This window comes from Phalacrocorax carbo, chromosome Z (genome assembly GCF_963921805.1).
Source record: "Phalacrocorax carbo chromosome Z, bPhaCar2.1, whole genome shotgun sequence".
NCBI lineage: Eukaryota > Metazoa > Chordata > Aves > Suliformes > Phalacrocoracidae > Phalacrocorax > Phalacrocorax carbo.
Window position 1 is genome coordinate 40,431,872 of NC_087548.1, and position 20,188 is coordinate 40,452,059.

The 20,188-nt window shown below is 39.6% G+C and overlaps 1 protein-coding gene across 1 annotated transcript in view; it reads left to right on the plus strand.

Moving 5' to 3' along the window:
* Positions 1-20,188, plus strand: part of TRPM3 (transient receptor potential cation channel subfamily M member 3) — a 154,160-nt gene that overhangs the window by 102,189 nt on the left and 31,783 nt on the right. Inside the window, exons 12-17 of the mRNA XM_064438346.1 lie at positions 542-571; positions 1,669-1,958; positions 2,802-3,030; positions 5,617-5,784; positions 13,065-13,205; positions 18,192-18,320. Of these exons, the coding sequence (XP_064294416.1) occupies positions 542-571; positions 1,669-1,958; positions 2,802-3,030; positions 5,617-5,784; positions 13,065-13,205; positions 18,192-18,320 (987 nt within the window). The remainder of the gene's footprint in view (positions 1-541; positions 572-1,668; positions 1,959-2,801; positions 3,031-5,616; positions 5,785-13,064; positions 13,206-18,191; positions 18,321-20,188) is intronic.

A 20,188-nucleotide genomic window follows, 5' to 3' on the forward strand; every position in this document is an offset into this window, starting at 1 on the left:
TACTTTTGAGGGAAAAGGTAGTAATTGTAGCTGCTTGGAGAAACTTCCTTCCCTTAATCAGTCCATCAGGAAAAGCAGTTAGGTAGCAATTTCACAGATACTGAATCAACACACAGAGCATCTCTACAACAGTCAAGAAAGGTATGCCAGCAGAATGGCCAAAGTATTGATGTACTCCAGAGAAATTCATTCCTATCTCTTTTCCACTAGAACAGCCCCAAACCAGCTGTAATTTGTACTTCATTCCAAATGTACGTCTTCTGTCATGTATTTTGGTGAAATAGGGTCAAACTCAAGGTGGAATTAAATATATATATGTAACTATTTGATTGATATATAGTTGTATATTATATTATATTACATTGCATTACATATATATTATCTGTACTCTATTATCTATTATTTACTCTAAATTATACGTTATACATCACGTTACACACTTATGTATGCATGTATTTATGTATGTATGTATACACATATAGTTGCAAGTTTTTCATCACTCTTCTGGGAGAAATAACATTTTTCTAACTTTTTTGTACAGCCAAAAGCCCTGAAACTGTTGGGAATGGAGGTAGGTGACCTGTGATGAATCTTAATGTCTTTTCCTGCTTTGACAAATATGTGCTATATCAAGATAATGTTTAAATTCATTGTAATGAAGGCACCAATAGTTGTTTTCAAGTTTTGTATGAGAAATGTGCTACACAAATTGTATTTTTCATCAGATAACTTGTTTACACAAGGGCCAGACTGAGAAACATTTCTTAATAAAACTCCAGTGGATAAACAAGAGAAAAGAAGGCTCTGCCCCCTTTATAAATCATTTTTCTTTTCATGAAGATTAAACAAAATGTTTCAGTCTGCCAGGCCAAGCAGAATTTCAGTCAGATAACTATATAACTTTAAACATGTTCAGAGAAATGAAGCAGTTGCAGAGACTGATGCAGAAATCTTTACATGGACCAAATTTCTATCAGGTTTTTTGACACTTTTGGCTACCCCAATGCTTCAAGGAGATAAGAGTGTTTTCTTGTTTGTTTATTTTATACAACAACTTTCATTTTGCTGTCCACGGATGCAGCCCAGAATAGGTCAGCCTATCTGATAAAAGCAGTAGGCTAAAATGGGAAAGAAACTAAAGGCGATAGAAATAACAAAGAGCTGGAGAAAGAAGGGATAAACGTGGATACAAAGGCAGCATGGGAGTGAAGAAAGGAGATTCCTACTTTTGTGAGACGATAAAGAGAAAAAGCAAGAATAAGCAGGGAGGGAGTCTTCAGCAGACCAGAACACTCCCTGGATGTGTGCTTTCTGGAGGTGGAACAAGGCGGATGCATTACAATAGATGTTATATTTGGTATGAACTCTTTGTTTTAATGGTTCTGCATATTGTGTGATTGTGCTCTGTGTTCTTAGGAAGAAACAGTTCAGAGTGATAGTCCAAAGTCTTTTTCCCTGTGTTTAGGTGTGGGATTACTGACTTCTTAATTGCAGTGCATGGACCAATACTTTTATCATCATTTTCCTGTGTTAAATATTTTGTCAAAAAAAGCTGAAGGGGCTGGCCTGCAGGGAATATGTTTGACTTCTCTGGTACTGACTCCAATGCATTGTATGAATTAATTCAGTTCCTTCACTGGTGAAAAAAATTGTCTACAATTCTCACAGGATGATGTTCCTTTGCGGCGAGGGAGGAAAACAACAAAAAAAAGAGAAGAAGAAGTTGATATTGATTTGGATGATCCTGAGATCAATCATTTCCCCTTCCCATTCCATGAGCTGATGGTGTGGGCTGTGCTGATGAAGCGTCAGAAGATGGCCCTCTTCTTTTGGCAGCATGGGGAAGAGGCTATGGCTAAAGCACTGGTGGCATGTAAACTCTGCAAGGCCATGGCCCACGAAGCATCAGAAAATGATATGGTGGATGACATATCCCAAGAGCTGAACCATAATTCCAGGTGAATTTTCTCTCATGTACACTTTCATTTGTTTAAAATAAAAAGAAGGGAGAGGGGCTGCTAAACCTACCTGAAATTTGCTTATCAGTACCTTACTTTCATTTCTAACATGTAGGGAAAATGTAGTCCCTTTAGAGAAAGTCTAAATGGTTTTTAAACCATTCTCTCTGCCAGAGAAGCAGTTGCTAGCAGTATAACTTCTGAAATGAGAAGTTGTCAAGAAGGCAATGAAATATCTATATTGTCTGTATGTTCTCCCTGAGGCGTCATGAGTCAGGCTACAACCTTTCTCTGTGCTTTTTCAAGACACTCTGTTCATCCCAAGAAGAATAATTGTTGAAATCTTTACAAACATAACATTTGGGCAGAAGTGGTAATTAGCCAAGAGCTCATACTTAGGTGAGCAAGCCAAGACACTAGATTCCATAATAATCTTTCCTGATGTTACAAGTTTGAGATGCAGAATTTTAAAAAGGGTGTTGGACGCTCCTTTTTCCAGAAGACTTGACCATGAAGCCATGGGCAAACAGCATAGAAGCAGTCCTCTAAGCTGCAGATAACCAGAGGTTTTCAGCTAGAAAATGTCAGGGAGGTGGGCAGGCAGGTGGGAGCAGACAGCTGGTAGGTGTGGGTGCTCATCACTGCTAAGCTGTGGCACTTATTTATATGCCTATCATTAGCCACTCACATTTGAAAATGTGGGTTTCCATGTGTACAGGCAACATCACGATTTGCATGATGGAAGATGACGCCTTCTTTGCAGAGGCTGTCAGTTGCAGAGGGGTGTTTTCTACAGCAGGCTGCTTGGGCTAACGGGAATGAACGAATGTCCCTCTGTTGCAGGGACTTCGGCCAGTTGGCGGTGGAGCTGTTGGACCAATCGTACAAGCAGGACGAGCAACTGGCAATGAAACTGCTGACCTACGAGCTGAAGAACTGGAGCAATGCCACATGCCTGCAGCTCGCAGTGGCAGCCAAGCATAGGGACTTCATTGCTCACACTTGCAGCCAAATGCTGCTCACAGACATGTGGATGGGTCGCCTCCGGATGCGCAAGAATTCTGGCCTAAAGGTCAGCACTGTTTTAAAATGAGAGTAACAGTCAGAGGAATTCTAATAGATGGTGAAGGGCCTCACAACAAATCAGTAATAAATAGCTCTATTAACCATATTTCAGGTGCTTATCGGTAGTGCCATTAGGTGGGGTATTCTTCCTGTGTTTAGTTTTTCAGCAGGGAGCTTATCACAAACCCAAGTTCAAAGCACGTTACTTAGTTTTTTCATCATCTTTCTCAAAGTTGTCTCCAGCATCAGTGACAGTTATCAGAATAAGAATTGGGCCAGGAGGTTAGTATGTCACCCTGCCTGGTTACCTGAGGTTAACCAAGGTTTTTAAAGATAAATAAAGAAAAAATGAGGCATAAGTGAGCTAAGCACTAGTGAAAGGTGCTGATCCAACACCCTTCCCCAGAACAGGCCAAACCCAGCAGTACAAAGTTTCTTGCAATCCTCTGCCAATCTTCCAGATGACTGACCTGAAGGGACTGCCCTAGAGGATCTAGAGGATAATTCAATTTTCAAAGCTGTTTAAGCTTTATTTCCACAGTTAGTGAAAATGCTAACAGAGCAAGGTGAATTCTGGGAGGTGAATTTGTGTCCATGGTCTGGCATATTTCACCTTCACCACAATACTCACCAGTCAGTACATAATCAGGAATTGCCTCTTCCTCCCAGATGACAGAAATATTTTCAGTGAAAGGTTTCTCTCTCCTGCATTAGTCATGTGTTTGAGAAGTGGTAATTGCTCAGCTGTTTTGCTGTGTGAAAAGGTGTTTGGTAATACGAGAATGCTTATGAGTATGTGCATCATTATCATACTGGATCTAATCCAGTGATAGTGATGAATCAGAATAAGTGGCTGATAGCACTCTCATCATCCTCCTGCAGGAGCTGTGCATGAATATTGTTCCAGTTACAGATAGAAAGCATTCTTATGTTTGGACACATCTTTACTACCTATTTTTCTGACTCAACTCACAGGCCTGTTTCCCTTCAGAGGGACTGCAGCCTTCTTCACTGCTTGGCTTTGCAGGTATTCAGCCTGGCTAGACGGGGATCAGTGCAGCAACACTTTTCCCACTGCATGCTTTCTTCTTTGCAGCATGCATCTCTTAAGCCATAAAATAGACCTTTTTTTCACAATGAATAACGGAAGGTAACAGACTCTGTTTCCTTTCAGCTTCTGGTAACATCAGGGCTTCAGAAGGATCCTTTACTCAGTTCCTAGACTGTGTTTGATTTCACTGGAGCTCATTAGCAGGGCCTGTTTAAAGCTAAAGCAGGCTACAAGCTACAAGAGCAAGAGGCCGCATGGCAAAGAAATAAATTTGCAAACATGAGTCATGGATTATTTACCATGAACAATTTTCTCCCATCAAAACTGGCAAATGGCAAGAACGCTGAATGCAATTCTTTAGAGTCTTGACGGGGATGTATAGCACCAATGGGAGGGGGAGAGGAAATTGTTAATACTGTCTGGTCTCAAAAATAGCCTCTCTGGGAAGCCAGGTCTGCCCATAACCCCCTCTCCCTGGACACATCCTTTTGCGACAATTGCAGGAGCAGGGCAGGCAGCCTGGTGTTCAGCTCTTCCAAGGTTGGTGCACAGTGCTCATATATGCTAACTGCTCCAAATTGCGATGCTTTGTATGGTTTCAACAGCTCACACACTGTCTGTCAATAGGATGAGCACAAGCAGTTAACCTCCCTGACCTGCCAACAAGCTAACTATCTGGTTTTACTGTCGTTTAGGGAGAGGTTTATAACAAAATAATTTTCCATGAGATTACAGCAAAACCAGGGAAAGCTGTTGTGCTTGTGAATACAGACTGGCCACTTCTTTTTGTATTATTATGATATCTCTTCAGTTATACTACCGATTTAACCCCAGGCATCGTTCATTGCATATATCCACACAAGGTAATTTTAATAGTTTCTGCACTCCCACATCATAACAGAGGGAAAGCAGAAAAGAAAGAGCTGGCTTTAACATGAGCATTACACAGCTGCCAGGTTACTGAACCAAAACCTAAGGGGACCACAAAGCTAAGCACACCAGCATTTGCTGTTGCTGGCTTTGCCTTCCTCCTCAGATCCACACATGTTTATGCCTTGACTGCCTGTGTGCACTAAGTATGAACACAGAGAGCTTAAGACCTATTAACTCTCTCTGTAGAAATTAATACTGCTTGTGTGTCATTTACACTGATATTGTCTATTATGAAAAATGCAGAAATTTTCAGGTCTGAGATGTGAACACCCCAATGGTCCCACCTGCCATTGACCTGATGTAATATATTGTAAATCTATTCCGGTATGTAACAATATGCATCTGATGAGCAAGGTGATAAATATTTAAGAGAGGCAATTAGCCATAGCACTCACAGCAATGCTAATAGAAGTTACATGCCTTGTTTCACTGGAGCTCTGAAAACGTTACCCCAGGTAACAAATATTCTATTGTCATAGAAACTCACATGCATGCATATCATTCTTTTCCTAAATGTCCTGAAGGAGTTGTTCCATTTGATACTAAGTAACCATCATGATTGTAATCTATTTACTGTGATGATTATTGTTATCATTATTATTGCTTTAGGTAATTCTAGGAATTCTACTTCCTCCTTCAATCCTCAGCTTGGAGTTCAAGAACAAAGATGATATGCCTTACATGTCCCAGGCCAATGAGATCCATCTTCAAGAGAAGGAGCCAGAGGAACCAGAGAAGCCAGTGAAAGAAAAAGAGGAGGAGGACATGGAGCTCACTGTAAGTGCCAACAACAAATCATCAGCCTCAGTACAGTTGATTTGTTATTCCCACCTCTGTGGGTGTTGCAGGCTGTCTGACGCCTAAATTTAGCAGATGATAGGATACCACTATTAACACACCCCTTTCTTCAGTGGGACTTATACCAGACAAGTTGGCATCATTGCAAGTCTTGACGTTGCAGCAGTGCATGGTGATGCTGAAGCATCGTGTTGTGATGTAATATCCTCATATTTTGATTCAATTTGATGCCACATTGTCAAAAATAAATCTATGAGTTTCAGAATTGAAATCATTCAGCCATTGTAGGTGAGTGGGACTTTCTGGTAGAAATAAGTTCGCTAAGTCTTTAGGTGGAAATTCCCACAGATTCATAGAAGCTAGAGATTTTTTTTCTTTTGGTTACCTTCATTAGAGAGTAATTAAGTGTGCAAACAGGCAAGAAAAATTATTAAAACATTTTTTAAAACTCTTTATGAATTTGTGTTATTGCCTCTCACACATACATACATGCAGTTTTTAGTCCACTGAAGACATTAGCAAGCAGCTAGACAGCTCAGCCCTTTCTAAAAGCTTCTGCAGCTCAGCAGAACTGTAGAAGGAAGGACTTGTCTGTATTAGTAACATAGCCTTAGAGGAATAATTTACACCACAAAGAGAATCAGTTAGCTAACGCTCTGAAAACTATACTTCCAGTCTCTTGTTCTCAGACTTGTTTGACACTTTTTAATTTGGACAATTATCTTACAAGCTATCAGACCTGCCTTAGCTTAGTTTGGTTTGGTTTTGGTTTTGTCTGATTGTGGTGTCTTTGAAAGGTTTAAAACTCAACCCCGGCTGGTCAAGGTCAGGCCAGACGCATAAGTAAAATTTATGGTTACTTTATAAAAATTAATAAATTTATTTAAAAAAAAAAAAGAAGGAAGGAAAAAAAAGCAAAACCCAGACTGTTTCCCACAGGCAAACAGCAGGAGCTGCCCGCAGGACCCCGTCTGCAGGCAGGCAGAAGGACCTGCCTACAGGACCCAATATGCAGGCAAGCCGAAGGAGCAGTCCACAAGACCCACCTACAGGACCCGTTTGCAGGCAAGAACCTGGCCGTTGGGAAGGACCAGTAGCCAGAATAGCAGCAATGGGCCATTCTCTGCTCATTAGCTATCAATTGCAGTTTACTATCCCTGGCTTCTGATCCACTTATGAAGTGCCTATTCAAATCAAATAAGCACTTTGCAAGCTGCCTTTTTCTTGGCAATGGGGAGAAATTTGGGGAGGAAGCCATTTCCATCTCTCTGCAGTTATCCCAGCTCCTGGTTTCTTGTCTACAATACTGTGTTTCCTTTTAACCTTCTGACTCGGGCTACAAGGAAGCGATGTGTGAACTGAATCTGCTTTTCCAGACAAGCCTTAGATGTTCCCTACTTTCTCCCTTCAATGTGCTGACAGTCCTGTTGCTCTTTCCTGTCACTGACTCTGCCCTTAACTCTTCAAATTTGTTGCATCATTCTAGTGAAGTTTCAGACACTTAAAGCCTTTTCTATGAAATAAGAACTGTTTCTGTGGAGTGTAGCAAGTTTAGAAGCAATATCTTTGGTACACTACTGCTGACTTAACATTTCGGCGTACAATCTGTACTGTCCTTAAGGACTTCTAACACAGCTTCTTCACTCAGGTGCCCTTCAGTGATGAGGAGAGATGATTTGTTAGCAAAGAGACTTTTGCATACATATCTGTGACTAGATGCCATAGCCAGTTACATTTAGCCACCTCCAGCCACCATGTCAGAGAGAGTGTTCATACCTGGCATGTTTTAAATATAAGAAAATATTTTAGATTGAAGTTTTGTGTTGTTCCAGCCTCAGTCAAATGATCTGGCATGAGCTATGTTGGGTCTCTTCTCCACTGATGAGAGGATGCCTGCAAGACTGGGAAGTGCCTTTGTGAAGTTTCCCTTTAGCCACACTTATATTAAGGATACCTTATTCATAGTTCATTAAGGTTAATAACTGATTGAGATGTGATATTGCAAATGTTTAATCAGCTGCTGAACTCCGGCTCAACAGAACAGTCACTCACCCTAACCATAGCTCGCGACTATTTAGAATGATCTGCATATTTTCTCCAAGGTTTTTTACTTTCACAACAAACTGAAAATAGACTTCTTTCTGTGGTTACTAGAGTTTCATTTATTAATTTACTTAATTGGTTAAAATATTTTCAAAAATTTTCCGTGGTTTGGGTTTCTGAGCCTTGTTCAGCTTAAACAAACAAAATGGATGAACTAAAAATCATTTTTGTCACCTCAAAAGTCCATTTCTGGCAAAAAATGCATCATCCAAACAATCTGCCTAACTAGTTCTAATCATTCCCAGTGAATACGCCTCAAGTCTCTGTATTCCGAGAATATTATGCCAATAAGCATTTTTATAAAGGTACAGCTAAGGTAAAGAGCTCACATATAGTCAAGGTCTGTTCATTGATTTCTTATGAAGCCTTGTGTGTCCTACACTGCTAAGCCCAGGTGACTAATGATAGGCCAAAAGGGTCAGTTTCCTCCTCTGGAATGCACTTGTGCAGAGTGGATGAGGTACAGGGCCACAGTGATTTTTGCACAGTTTTGCAACTCGTTTGCACAGGATGATGTGGTCACACAGACTGCAGCAACAGTGAAGTAGCTCTCCACATGGGTGTATGTGTTTGTTTTATGCTACTTTCAAAGGATCTGGTGGGTAGCTGAACATTTGGTTACACTACGAAGATGCAGTGTTTATTCACTGTAAGATACTTGTTACTCACACCTGCTTTTACCTTTGTAACAGATACATGAGAGTGCTGGGCACACAGTTTTTTAACACGTAGATGCTAGGCAACGGTCTTTCCTTACAGCAGCCACTCACAAAAAAACCATGCCTGAATACTGCTCTCATCACTGCTCACTCAGCACCAATGGGGTTTACAATTTATGCATGGAGCTGCCAGTCATTAATTCTGAATATTAGACATAGGGGAGGGCACTAAAGTCTAAAGGCCAGGGACATTTTGTATTTGTACAAGTCCTGACCAGGGTCTTAATTAGTCACTGATTTTTAGGTCAGTCAGAAACCCCAGCAGTCTACCCTTCTCCCACTCTAACACTGATTCTGGAAGCCATAACTGGGAGCATCCTTATCCGTATTCAGTGCCTTATTGTTGGGTTATTAGAGTTTCCCAGTAAATGGTCTTATTTCAGAACACAGAATAACTTCTCTAAGTGCTATAGGAGAAGTTTCAGTTGTTGTTTTGCTCATTCTGTTTAATTTTCCACATCAGATAGGAAGTCTGGACTTCCATGGGCATCACTAAGAGTCTGACTTAGGACTTTTCAGCAGCAACAAAGCTAGTCATGTTGCCTAGTCTCTGGGCTCACATTATCTCATCTGTAGTACATATGCTTAGCCTTTCACCATGCCAAGAAGTAACCAAATATACCACTAAAAATACAGTTCTTAAGACAGGAGAAGCTGAGGACTAGTGTCCTCATCCCCTGGCCCATCATACCAGCAGCAAGGTGTGAAAAACGGCAGTGGAAGACACTGCCAGCAGTCCTGAGGCATAAGTGCTAACCCTTTCCATGGAGGATGACATTTCCTACTCAATTTCTCCAGAGGTTTTGGAAACCCCCTATACTGCCACCACACAACTGCCCTGGCACTCTCTGTGTCCTTTGCCATGCTCAGCAGCCAGGATGACTGAGCTCCTGATACTTTAGCCCTGCTCCTCTGTATTCACCTTAAAGAAAACTTGAGCATGTGCAAAATCCAGTTTTACACACATGTACATCAAAGGCATTAAACCACGTCAAGGCAGAGACTGGTAACCCTAGAACAACTACCATGGAGGCAGCATTTCTATACAAAGCATAGGATACAATGGGGTGTGCAGACAGAGGTATAGTATATCCACCCAGCTATGTACCGTTTCCACACCAGTTCTGTGTGAATACAGGGTAAGTCTATACGTAGCATGCAGATTTGACTAGCCTATGATCATTCTAGCAGGACTGAAATCCCTGTTATTTCATTACAAAACAGATAAATATGTTATAGGATCATTAGATATGTTAATGCAAAAATGCACAACCCAAAACTATCCTGGTTCCCTATCAGTGAATGGTGCTTAATTACATAAAGCAAAATGGGGCAAGGGACAGGAATACTGAACAGAAAAATCTCCATGTAAAAACTATGCGCACATCATCCCCTCAGGCTAACACGATACAGTTGTACTGTACTTTACAATGTAGTTGAGCTGCTGTCGGGCTTACCTTGAATGACTCATGGTGAATCATGGACAAAATTGTGTATTAGAGAAAGAGATACCGCCCACACAGAACAGTGTCTTGAGTTATTCCCACTCTATTACTTCCCTCTCCAATGAAAACACATTTGTTCACATTCAGCATTGCAGCTATTCCGTTAACACAGTCACTTAGGTTATTTCTGTATGTTTCTAATAGGGGGGTTTTTCAGTTTGTTAGTACTGTGATATAATTAACAGTCAGGGACATCAGGTCAAATCTAATCCCCAGCCATCTCAGAGCAATTCCCCATCTGTAGCATGGGGGAGGGGAGACATTAGTATTATACAATACAATTAATTCAAAAATAATTATAACAAAATAAAACTACAGCATCATTATCAACAAGAAAGCAATAGCAAACAGGAAATCTGCATCCATGAGCTAAAGCAAAAATCTGAAAGAGCATCATCCTAAAACATCCACAACTCACTGATTCCAGTGAGAGCTAAGGGTGTCTCAGAATTACTAAATTTATAACATTGTGAAGGATTTAAACTCTGTAAAATAATCCTTTTCACTAAAGCACAGCACTGCTCATTTGTTAAAGCTGCGAGCATTCGTTTTCACTCTGCTGCAAAATTCTTGAGCACCAGAGGACAGCAGAGACAAAGCCTCGGGTAAAGCTACAGAAAACTCTAGCACCAGATGGCAGCTTTCCCTAAAACAGCAGCAGGAGGTAGAGAGAAGCAAAGGAATTAGTACCTTCTTGGACTATAACTTTCACAAAGCATTCAGATCATAATCCACTTTTTTTTTTTCCCCAAATAAACAATCCCTGGTGTAGATACAGGAATCATTTTGGTTTTGTAGACTTCAGGTAACAGTACCTGAGGTTCTATGGAGGTGTGTAATCTCTGCTACTAGAGTTACATCCACTAAGTCATGTTCTTGCAGACTATCTGCTTATCTAATAAGAACCCTTCCTTTCTACTTACCAGCCACTTCATCTTTTTTTCCTTATTTATGAAACTCTTGATGAACTTTTAAGGGGTTTTATGTGCTCTGTGAGAATCAACAGGAGGTGTATTTAAGTTTTTAATATGCATTATTTTATCTACATTTCTGGCAATGAAGCTAGAAATCTGCAGGCATAAAAGGTAAATGAAATAAGTAAAGTCATCAAAGCAGGCTACAGTTCTAAGAGGATCTCAGCAGTTTAGTTTCAGTGCAGTATCCTATGTCCTGAATCTTCATTCTATTTTATTAAAAATGCGCAGGGCAACATCTGTGCATAGCCAAATTCGAGAATATAACATACAAAGTGGAAAGTAATAATACCAGAGGAAAAAACTAACTGCATTAATGTCATGAAAGAAAAATACTGGGCAGGGGCCATCTAGGACCATACAAGGTCCTCAGAATGTAACAAATATCTACACTGACTGAAAGAAATAAAAAGTGGTCATCAGGTTATCATTGCAAATTACTATTTTACAGGACCAAAGACCTGTATGAATAGCTTTGCATGAGGCCTAGAAAGAGGAAGAAAAGGAAAGATTGTGATTCTTACATTTAAACATGAGAAGTGCATCTCCTGTTCCTGCAGGGCACTAGAACCAGCTCAAATAGCTTACCTGAAGCTGATCAGTTAAATACGTGCTGAACATCCTGTTGAATCAGACAGCACACAGACAGGTAAAAGAAGGACCTCTTACCTGAAAGACAATATGTGTGGCATCTAATTGTTCTCTTTAGGGGCTTAGTTTTCCACATTTTTAAGTTGCAGATGAGAAAAATGTCATTTTCAGGGATGGTGAAAGTTTGCTTCAATTAACATAAAAGTACAAAAGTGCTTTTATCTACTTGTAGAAAGACATTATAGAATCATTTAAATAAAAGCATGATCGTGCAATTCCTGCATAGTTAGATAGGACAATTGTATCTCAATTCTTGCAATTGCTTTCATGTGCAGGAGTGCTACAATCTATAGGTGCTGCCACAAACTAAGTAGTAAGAACTTGCTCAGGGCACAGTGACCTAAAATCCAATCAGTCTACTAGTCACAAAAGAATTGTTTCAGAAAAAATATTTAATAGATCATGCTGTACTCTACAAAGGAACACCTTCTTTTAAGCATTAACTTTGTGAGTATACAGTTTAGTCACTCCTTCCACCTCTCTGCATAAGAATTTAAGAGTAAACAAATTATTACCGTCTTCTGCCTGTTAGGTTTACACTTACAGCTGAAGGCTTCTTATGTATGTGTTTCTGGAGTTCAGCATAGCTCTTCAGTGTGTCTGAATTGCAATGTTAACTGTGAGATCAAGCCTAACAGAGGCAGTGTATGAGCTGCCTGGAACTTCATTATGGAAGAAGCTACAATCACATCAAAGGATCTTTCAATCCAAGGCCTTAATGCTGCAGTGAACTCTACTGTCAGTCTTCTACTTCCATGTGGGATCCCACTGTGGGATCATTGCCTGTGACATATCCAGTGATCAACGTAAAAAGAGTCACTGGCTTCATTGCTTCCAGTCCAGCAACTGCCAACTCATCTTTTCCCCTGTTGTTCTCTCTCAGTCTCAGCCTTATAAACTTCTCCTTGTTTGAAACCAAAACTTATCTGTTTTCTGTGTGCATCTGTTTATTGTATAGAATTACACCACAAAAAGCTGTTGTCAGGTAAAAATTTTGCTGTCCATACAGCAAAAAGGAGAAACGTTCTCCACATCTCAGTTTTTGTTCACCAGTCAAGGATTTCACACTGGTGCTGACAGTTGCTGCCAAAGCATTGCTTTTTCGGTTTACAAAGTATGAAACAGCAGCTTCACTGCAAAAAAGATAATCTGAGAACACAGCATTTTACACCTAGCTATGGTCACCCAGTTTTGTCTAAAGATCAAGAAATCAGAGAAGTTTTGAATAGTTTCCTTTTGAAATTTCAAAAAAATAGCTTAATTTGTCTTTCACAGAGAAAGAAACACAAAAATGTCCTTTCTTGTAGGCTATGCTGGGACGAGGGAATGGAGAGTCCTCAAGAAAGAAGGAGGAAGAGGAAGTTCAGAGCAGTCACAGACTGATCCCTGTTGGAAGAAAAATTTATGAGTTCTACAATGCTCCCATCGTTAAATTTTGGTTTTACACAGTAAGAAACCTTCCCTATTATATTACTACTGTTTGGACAAATACTGGAATTGGATTAAGGTCATCTTGTGTGTTTCATTGAAAGTCTGCATCTGCGTGCATTGGAGGGCTTACCCGTAAACAGTTTAACAAAAATCTTTTGGGGAGGTCAGCTAGCGCTTGCAAACCTATCTAAGACTTTTAAAGACTACAGTTTAATTCAGGAAGTTAATGGTTAAAATTTGAATGACTATGTGTGTTTTTCTTCAAATACAACAATAAGTGGCAGTTTGCTGCAGTCAGTGCTCACAAGGAATTCCATATATGAGAGTTCCCAATAGTAAGACCAATGGGAGGCTGAGCTGAATCAGGATATTGAATTGTAAAATAATTGATGAAAAAAAGAAGTAGATAGAGCACATATTTTCTTGGAACATTTTTGCTTTGTTCTGTTTTGACTAGTCTGCAGGGTGTGTCTCAGGAAGTGTTTGTGTAAGTACCCACACAATAACAAAGACATAAGTAGCAGGTAATGTACATTTTTCAGGGACAAATTATGTCAAACCAGTATAATCTCCCTGTGTTATAAAGAAACAGAACTTGCAGATGGAGCAGAAAAATAAAAATATGTCATATAATTTGGCTACAGTAAGACAGTATCAAAAACTTTACAGGGTATGCTCACAGGTAAATTAAAGACTGCTATGTTAGAGTTACTATGTGGATACAAAGCTTTTTGGCAATTAATCCTCAAGATTAATCAGTCACTATCAAGCTGGAAGCGGGGATTGGAAAGGATTCCATTAGGGTCTCTCCTACATCAGGTCCTATCTGATATTTTCATTCAAAACTTGGATGATGGAATAGAGATACATTATTAAATTTGCAAATTGTACTAGAATGTGGAAGGATGAGATGAACACAGAAAGTAATCTTTTCAGTCTCCTTGCTGGAACATTTTATCCCAGTTAAGTTTCTGTATCATGTGACAAGTACAGACTGGCTTGAAGGACACAAAAATGAACAGGAAAAATATTTCAAGGTCTGTAAAATATGACTTAAGGGGAAAGACTTAAGGAAACAAGGTTGTTTTCTCTGGAAAAAAAGAAGTCTGCAGAAAGATGTCTTCAAATACTTGTAAAGTAGCTGCAGAGAGGAACAAAATGGAATAATCTCCAAATCCTTGCTGAATACATGAAGTAATGGTTTAAATTGCAGCAAGGCAGTTCTGGGTAAGGTGTTAGGAAACAGTTTCTAACTTCTCTGAGAAGTACTGTCATAAAGTGTGTAGGGAGAAGGTAGATTTTCCATTATTAGTGATTTCTAAATCTATCATCAAAACATATGTCAACTATGGTACACTGTAATTAATTCTGCCTCAGCACAATGGAATTGGCCAGATGATTTCAGGTGGTCCTTCCCAGTTATATTTTCCATCATTCTGCTGAATGCACAGCAAAACACAGAGAATGCATCCTTCTGTAGATGACTTTTTATAAGAAAAATTGCCTTGCTGAGATCCAGGCAATATGTCAACAGGCAGCAAAAACAAATCACATCAACAGAAACTAAACTGTGGTGAACAGCTTATGCTAGCAAATAGCTCCAGTTTGGCAACTTGGAGTAACTACTTGCTGAACTGTGTGGCCATTGAACATTAATCAGGCCAATGAGCCTAGAAACTGCTCATCAGCAGCCTAGTCTCATTATCAGTTGTAATATGTATTATACACAACCACAAAAGTCTTTACACTATAAAGAGAAAGACACATCCTGACTCTCCCTGTTAGTTCAATTCTGAAATGGGAGAAAAAGATCAATACTACATTTCCATTTAGACCTGTTCCCACAGTTTTATGTCCTGAGGCAGGTCTCAGTCAAGGTCACTTATTAAAGCTGGGTCTTGGCTACACTGAACTTAAAGAGCAAATTAGATGGATTTTGGCTGCAGTGCTTGACCAGCTGGGTATATTGAGGAACTCCTGGAGACTAAAAGCAAAACAGCTTTCAGGTGAGTGTTAAAATTGCACAATCTATCACACTTTATAAGCACTCAGGCAGAAAAACTTGTCATAGATTTCAAAAGAAATCCTCCAAATTTTACACTCCACCATCCAACATGCAAGAGAAGTAACTATACATATACCTATTGTATGCCATTTAAAGTAATTTGATTATTCTATACCCACCTATCTGCTATATAGTGATCTGCTATCGCTATATCCATCTTCATTCTTAAAATAGACAAGAGTGGGTTAAATGTGGGGATGTTTGAGTTGGTACCTTTTTGGCTGAGTAGATGAGCAAAAATAAACAGCTTTTTCTCACCAAAAAAACCTTTAGCCCTTCTCTCTGGACATGCAGCAGTTTCAACAGTCAACTACTCTGTTCTGTTTTGTGGCTGGTGTACTGAAAACTATAACTTAAAGGTTTCGTCTCACGGATTTCTCAAGCAAGGAGAAGAGGATAGCCTTCCCCTTTTAACTACTAGCTTTAGGCTGAGATTCTGGCAGGATGTAGGAGGCCACATTTCTAACTCTTCTGAGGAGGAAAAGCTGCAGAGGGAATTGAACCCTGAATAGGAGTCATATTCTAAACATCAAAACATCTTTGACCTAATTTTTGCATTTTGGGACCACTTTGCTTTATGAGCAGTTCATTATTGCAATCAGTGAGAGAAGGGAGGAGTAGTTCCCCTCTTGAAGCACTCCTGCTGGTAAAATTTCCAGGTTAGTCCCTTACCGTAATGAGTATTTGAGTATTTTCTATAGAATGTGACAGCATCCATAGGAGGGCAGGGAGGAACCTACCCTATAAACTTCTTAGCAGGTATTATGAATTACTAATTTCTTCAGGTACTGCCCTCAAGGGTGAAAATGGCAGCCCCTAGTTCTTTGTCAAGCCACAAAAAAGCAAGAAAAAGAGGGTTCAGCTACTTGTGTAGTAGTACTTTCAAAGAATTTTGAGTACCAGCATGGGCAGCTGTACTGGGGTTTGACCACAGTGTGGGATCAGGACATCCTCCTGGAAGGCAGACCTGTGTCTGGGGAGGGAGAAGCAGGGTGTCACTCAGTATCTGAAGGGCTTGTTTCTTGGTTAAAGTGGTTTCAGCATCTTTTTATTCTTAAATCAAGATGCTTTTTTGTTTGTTTGTTTTCCAAGAAAAATGTTCAGCAATTTTCAACAAATTGGGATTGACAGGAAAAAACCCACCCAACATAAAAAAATCCAACACCTCAGAAGAAAACCAAGAAACAAAAGCTGCTAGTTATACTGAGGGTTTTGTGGTTTCTGTCACCTTTGTAACCTTAATGTCCCTATTCTTTTGTCATACTAACTGCAAATGTTCACCAAAGGCTGCTGAGTCAGACCAAATTAATAAGATTTGCTGATAATAAATAATCTGTAAGATCTAGGAGGAAGGATGTTAGGTGACAGTATCACCTGACTTTTTGCACTATAGTAGAATGTGTTATTTCAGCTAGGGAGGTGGGCATCCAGTTCTGCCTGCCCAGAGTTTCTCCTGTCTCATCTGACACCCTAGATCTTGCTCTCTGTTTCCTTTAGAAGTGTTAAGGGAAGACCAATCTCTAGACCTGAGCATTGCAATCCGTCATCACACGTAAACAGAATGACAAATGAGATAATTTCCTCCTTTGTTTTATGTAGACAAGAAGCAGTGGTTCAACCGTCTGTCTTCTCTGTAGTGATAGTTATGGCCAATGTAAAGAATTCTCTCACGTGTCCTTCAAACCAGCAACTGGAAGGAAAGCCAGAACCCTATGGCTTTTGCACAGAGCAGAAGTGATGTTCTCTAACAAATACAACAGGACTTCAGATCCTGTTCTGTGACGTGCTGAACACTGAAATAATCCTACCCCAAAGTCTCAAGCCCTTCTGTGGTTGTTTCATGTTAAGTCTGACACCAAGTACACAAAAGTTGTGAGTAACATGCAGTTGAGACAGAAAAACTGTATTGAAATACAGATCTATGGAATAAGGTTTCTGCCATGAAGACTAATATGTTCATGCACAGAACTGAGTCATCTTTATTCTGATTTAGATTTGGCTTAAAATGCATTTTCTTGTAGGGCTACTGTTTGACAGGCAAAGCAGACAGGCAGTTGGATTCTGGCCCCTATAGACCCCAGACATAGCCATTCACCCTTGCTACAGTCCATGCTCCAGTGTGACACTCAGCTTTCTCAAGTTTTACAAACTTGAATATGCATTTTGTCTGTCTTGTCTTCTTTTGACTGACCATTTCATTAGGTTCAGCATGTAGAAAGAAAGGAAAAAGAAACTAAAAACATAATCCGTACTTTCCATCATATCAAAAATTAGGCCAGAAGGCAGATCCATTGGAGAAGGAAGAGAAAACAGTTATATATATAAACTTGCAAAAAATATAAGGCAGATGAATGCATGGCTATGCCTGGCTACTTGCTCCAGCAATGTGAGCAGGAGTAGCAGTGCTTTGGGGAGGAATCATGGTATAGGTTGGGACAGTACTACACTGGGTAGGAAGATGTCTAGCAACACCTAGGACCATCTGGCCTCCAGGCAGGGATTGGGCAGAAGGGTTTGGAATGCCAGAGTCAGCCTAGGCTAGGTGAACAAGGAGAGAAGACACAGAGGAAGGGCGTTAGAGGAGTAAAGGGTGTTAGAAACAGGTGAGGGAGAAATCTTCACATAGGTAACTTTGTTTGTTGACACAGTGGTATGAGAGTTCTTACCACTGGGATGATTGAGGGGGACAGCATTAATACAATTTTGTGGGGGAAGGCAGATGTAGTTGAAGGAGAACACATTAGTGCATGTATTTTGCAGATTCCACACTGCATGTGATTTAATGTGAGCTCTTTCAGATAACCCAGAATACTGTCTGATTATTCTTTTGTCTGTTTAACTCTGGTTACAGTGGAATTAGGAATATCAAATCATACCCGAGAAACTGGCTCAGTCATAAAATATAGTGACTACTGATATTCATTTTGTTTCTTTACAGCTGGCATATATAGGCTACTTGATGCTGTTCAATTATATAGTGTTAGTGAAGATGGACCGCTGGCCATCTACACAGGAATGGATTGTCATCTCGTACATTTTCACTCTGGGAATAGAGAAGATGAGAGAGGTAAAATCACCCCAACCAAGAAGGACAGAATAAAAAAGAAATAAGTGTGGTTTTTTCATTTTAATATCTGGGGTTTTTTATTTTTCTTAGGATAATTTTTGATGAATGGGCTTATCATAATTTTTTTTTTTTTTTTTTGCAGAAAAGCAGATGGGTTGTTAAAAACAGCACTAAAAATCCACCTTCCTCCATTTTAAAATCAAGAATCTCCTTCTTTTTCTCCCATGGAATTTCTCTGTTCAGCTTTCTGTGTGATGCACATTAATAGCATTCACAAGTATGGGGCAGTCTGCTGACATATCTTAAAGCTCAGCTATATTCCTTGAAATGTGGCCCAGAAACTGAAGTATGTTTCAGGGAGGGGAAAAGGAGATATGGTGTAACAGAATGTACACAGAGACATGGTGATAGCATGACAACCAAAAACCCCATGTTCAAATCCCCACCCCACCCCAAACAGAGTTCATTCAAAATTTACATGACTTCTGTCTGTCCAAGTGTCTCATGCAAAGGCTTTAAATAAAACCAACCATAAGTGGGGGGAAATTTAGATCCACATTGAATATTGCAGCACATTCCTAATAAGATTTACCCCTTTTATTATTGAAAATTTTTGCTAATTATGTCATGCAATAGCATGTATCTCCCTAGAGATGCTAAAGCACTCGTGTAGAGCAGATACAGTGCATTTAAGGTGGTGCTCAGTCTACAGGCAGAGTGAAGTTGTTCTGCCATCTCCTGCCCTTCATGGTCTCTCCCACTTGCGGCTACAGCTATGCCCTTTTTCACTTGGCCAAATGCACATTTATTCCACAATGACACCAGAGGCCAAATTCAGCCCTGATGTGAGCGGGTGTGAGTCCTGTTGACCTCAGCTGAAACAGCACATTTGTACCCCTGGGCTGAATTTGCTACCATCTACATTTGTATTTTCTGCAGCAAATGCTTTTGAGGTCTAGAATAAAAATGGTCTCGCAACAGCCACTTAGACTCCAAAGTCAGATTTCAAACACTGTACAGTAAACTCTACATTATAAATAAAAAGAACAGAGGAAAAGACACTACTTGTGTGGCCTATAACAAGCGTACTTCACTAACCGAAAGAAAAAGGAAAACAGTGGCAGTAGCCACACGAGGAGGACTCTGCAGTATGTGATGGAGACAAAGCACCACTGGTTCAGTAGGTGGGATGCTGCTGGCAGGAATTGTGTGTGCCAGTTTTATCTAATCATTCACCCCAAATTGTCCTTTTCCACAAAAGTTTATCAAGAACATTTGTTGGAATGTATTTCTAAGCAGATGTTGGAGGTTGTTCACAGAAGATGAGCCTAAAATTCATTCTGAAAATGAATTATAAGAAAATTATAAGAATAGCATTCATCTTTTTAAGGAACTGTATGAGTCTGCCTAAATGTTCTCAGTCTAAATATAGAAAATGAAAACAAACAGCTTGTTAACTCACTAAAAGCTAGGAATTATTCATAGAAATCACTTCAGGAATAGTTTCAATAGTAATTCAGGAAAACAATCAAGTCTCCCAAATGATCTTACTTACAGAATGACGATAAATTCATACGGTAAGATTAATTGTTTTTATGAATTATATTCTCAGCTGTGGAACTTAATTCCCAAAATCAGGTCCAAGTAGTAGCTAGTATCTCTCTGGATTAAATGCTAAATTCAGATCTTTAGGATTGTTAATTATTTCTTCACAGTTTGATACAAATTTTAGAATATTTTCCTTTAAATATACAGCTTCTTTAAATGTGAATTTTCGGAATAAATATCTTTCTGTATTTCTTCCTCTGTCCCATGACTCTAAGTAGGGTCAATGAAGTCAAAAAAGAGATGCATATATTTCTTCTGAT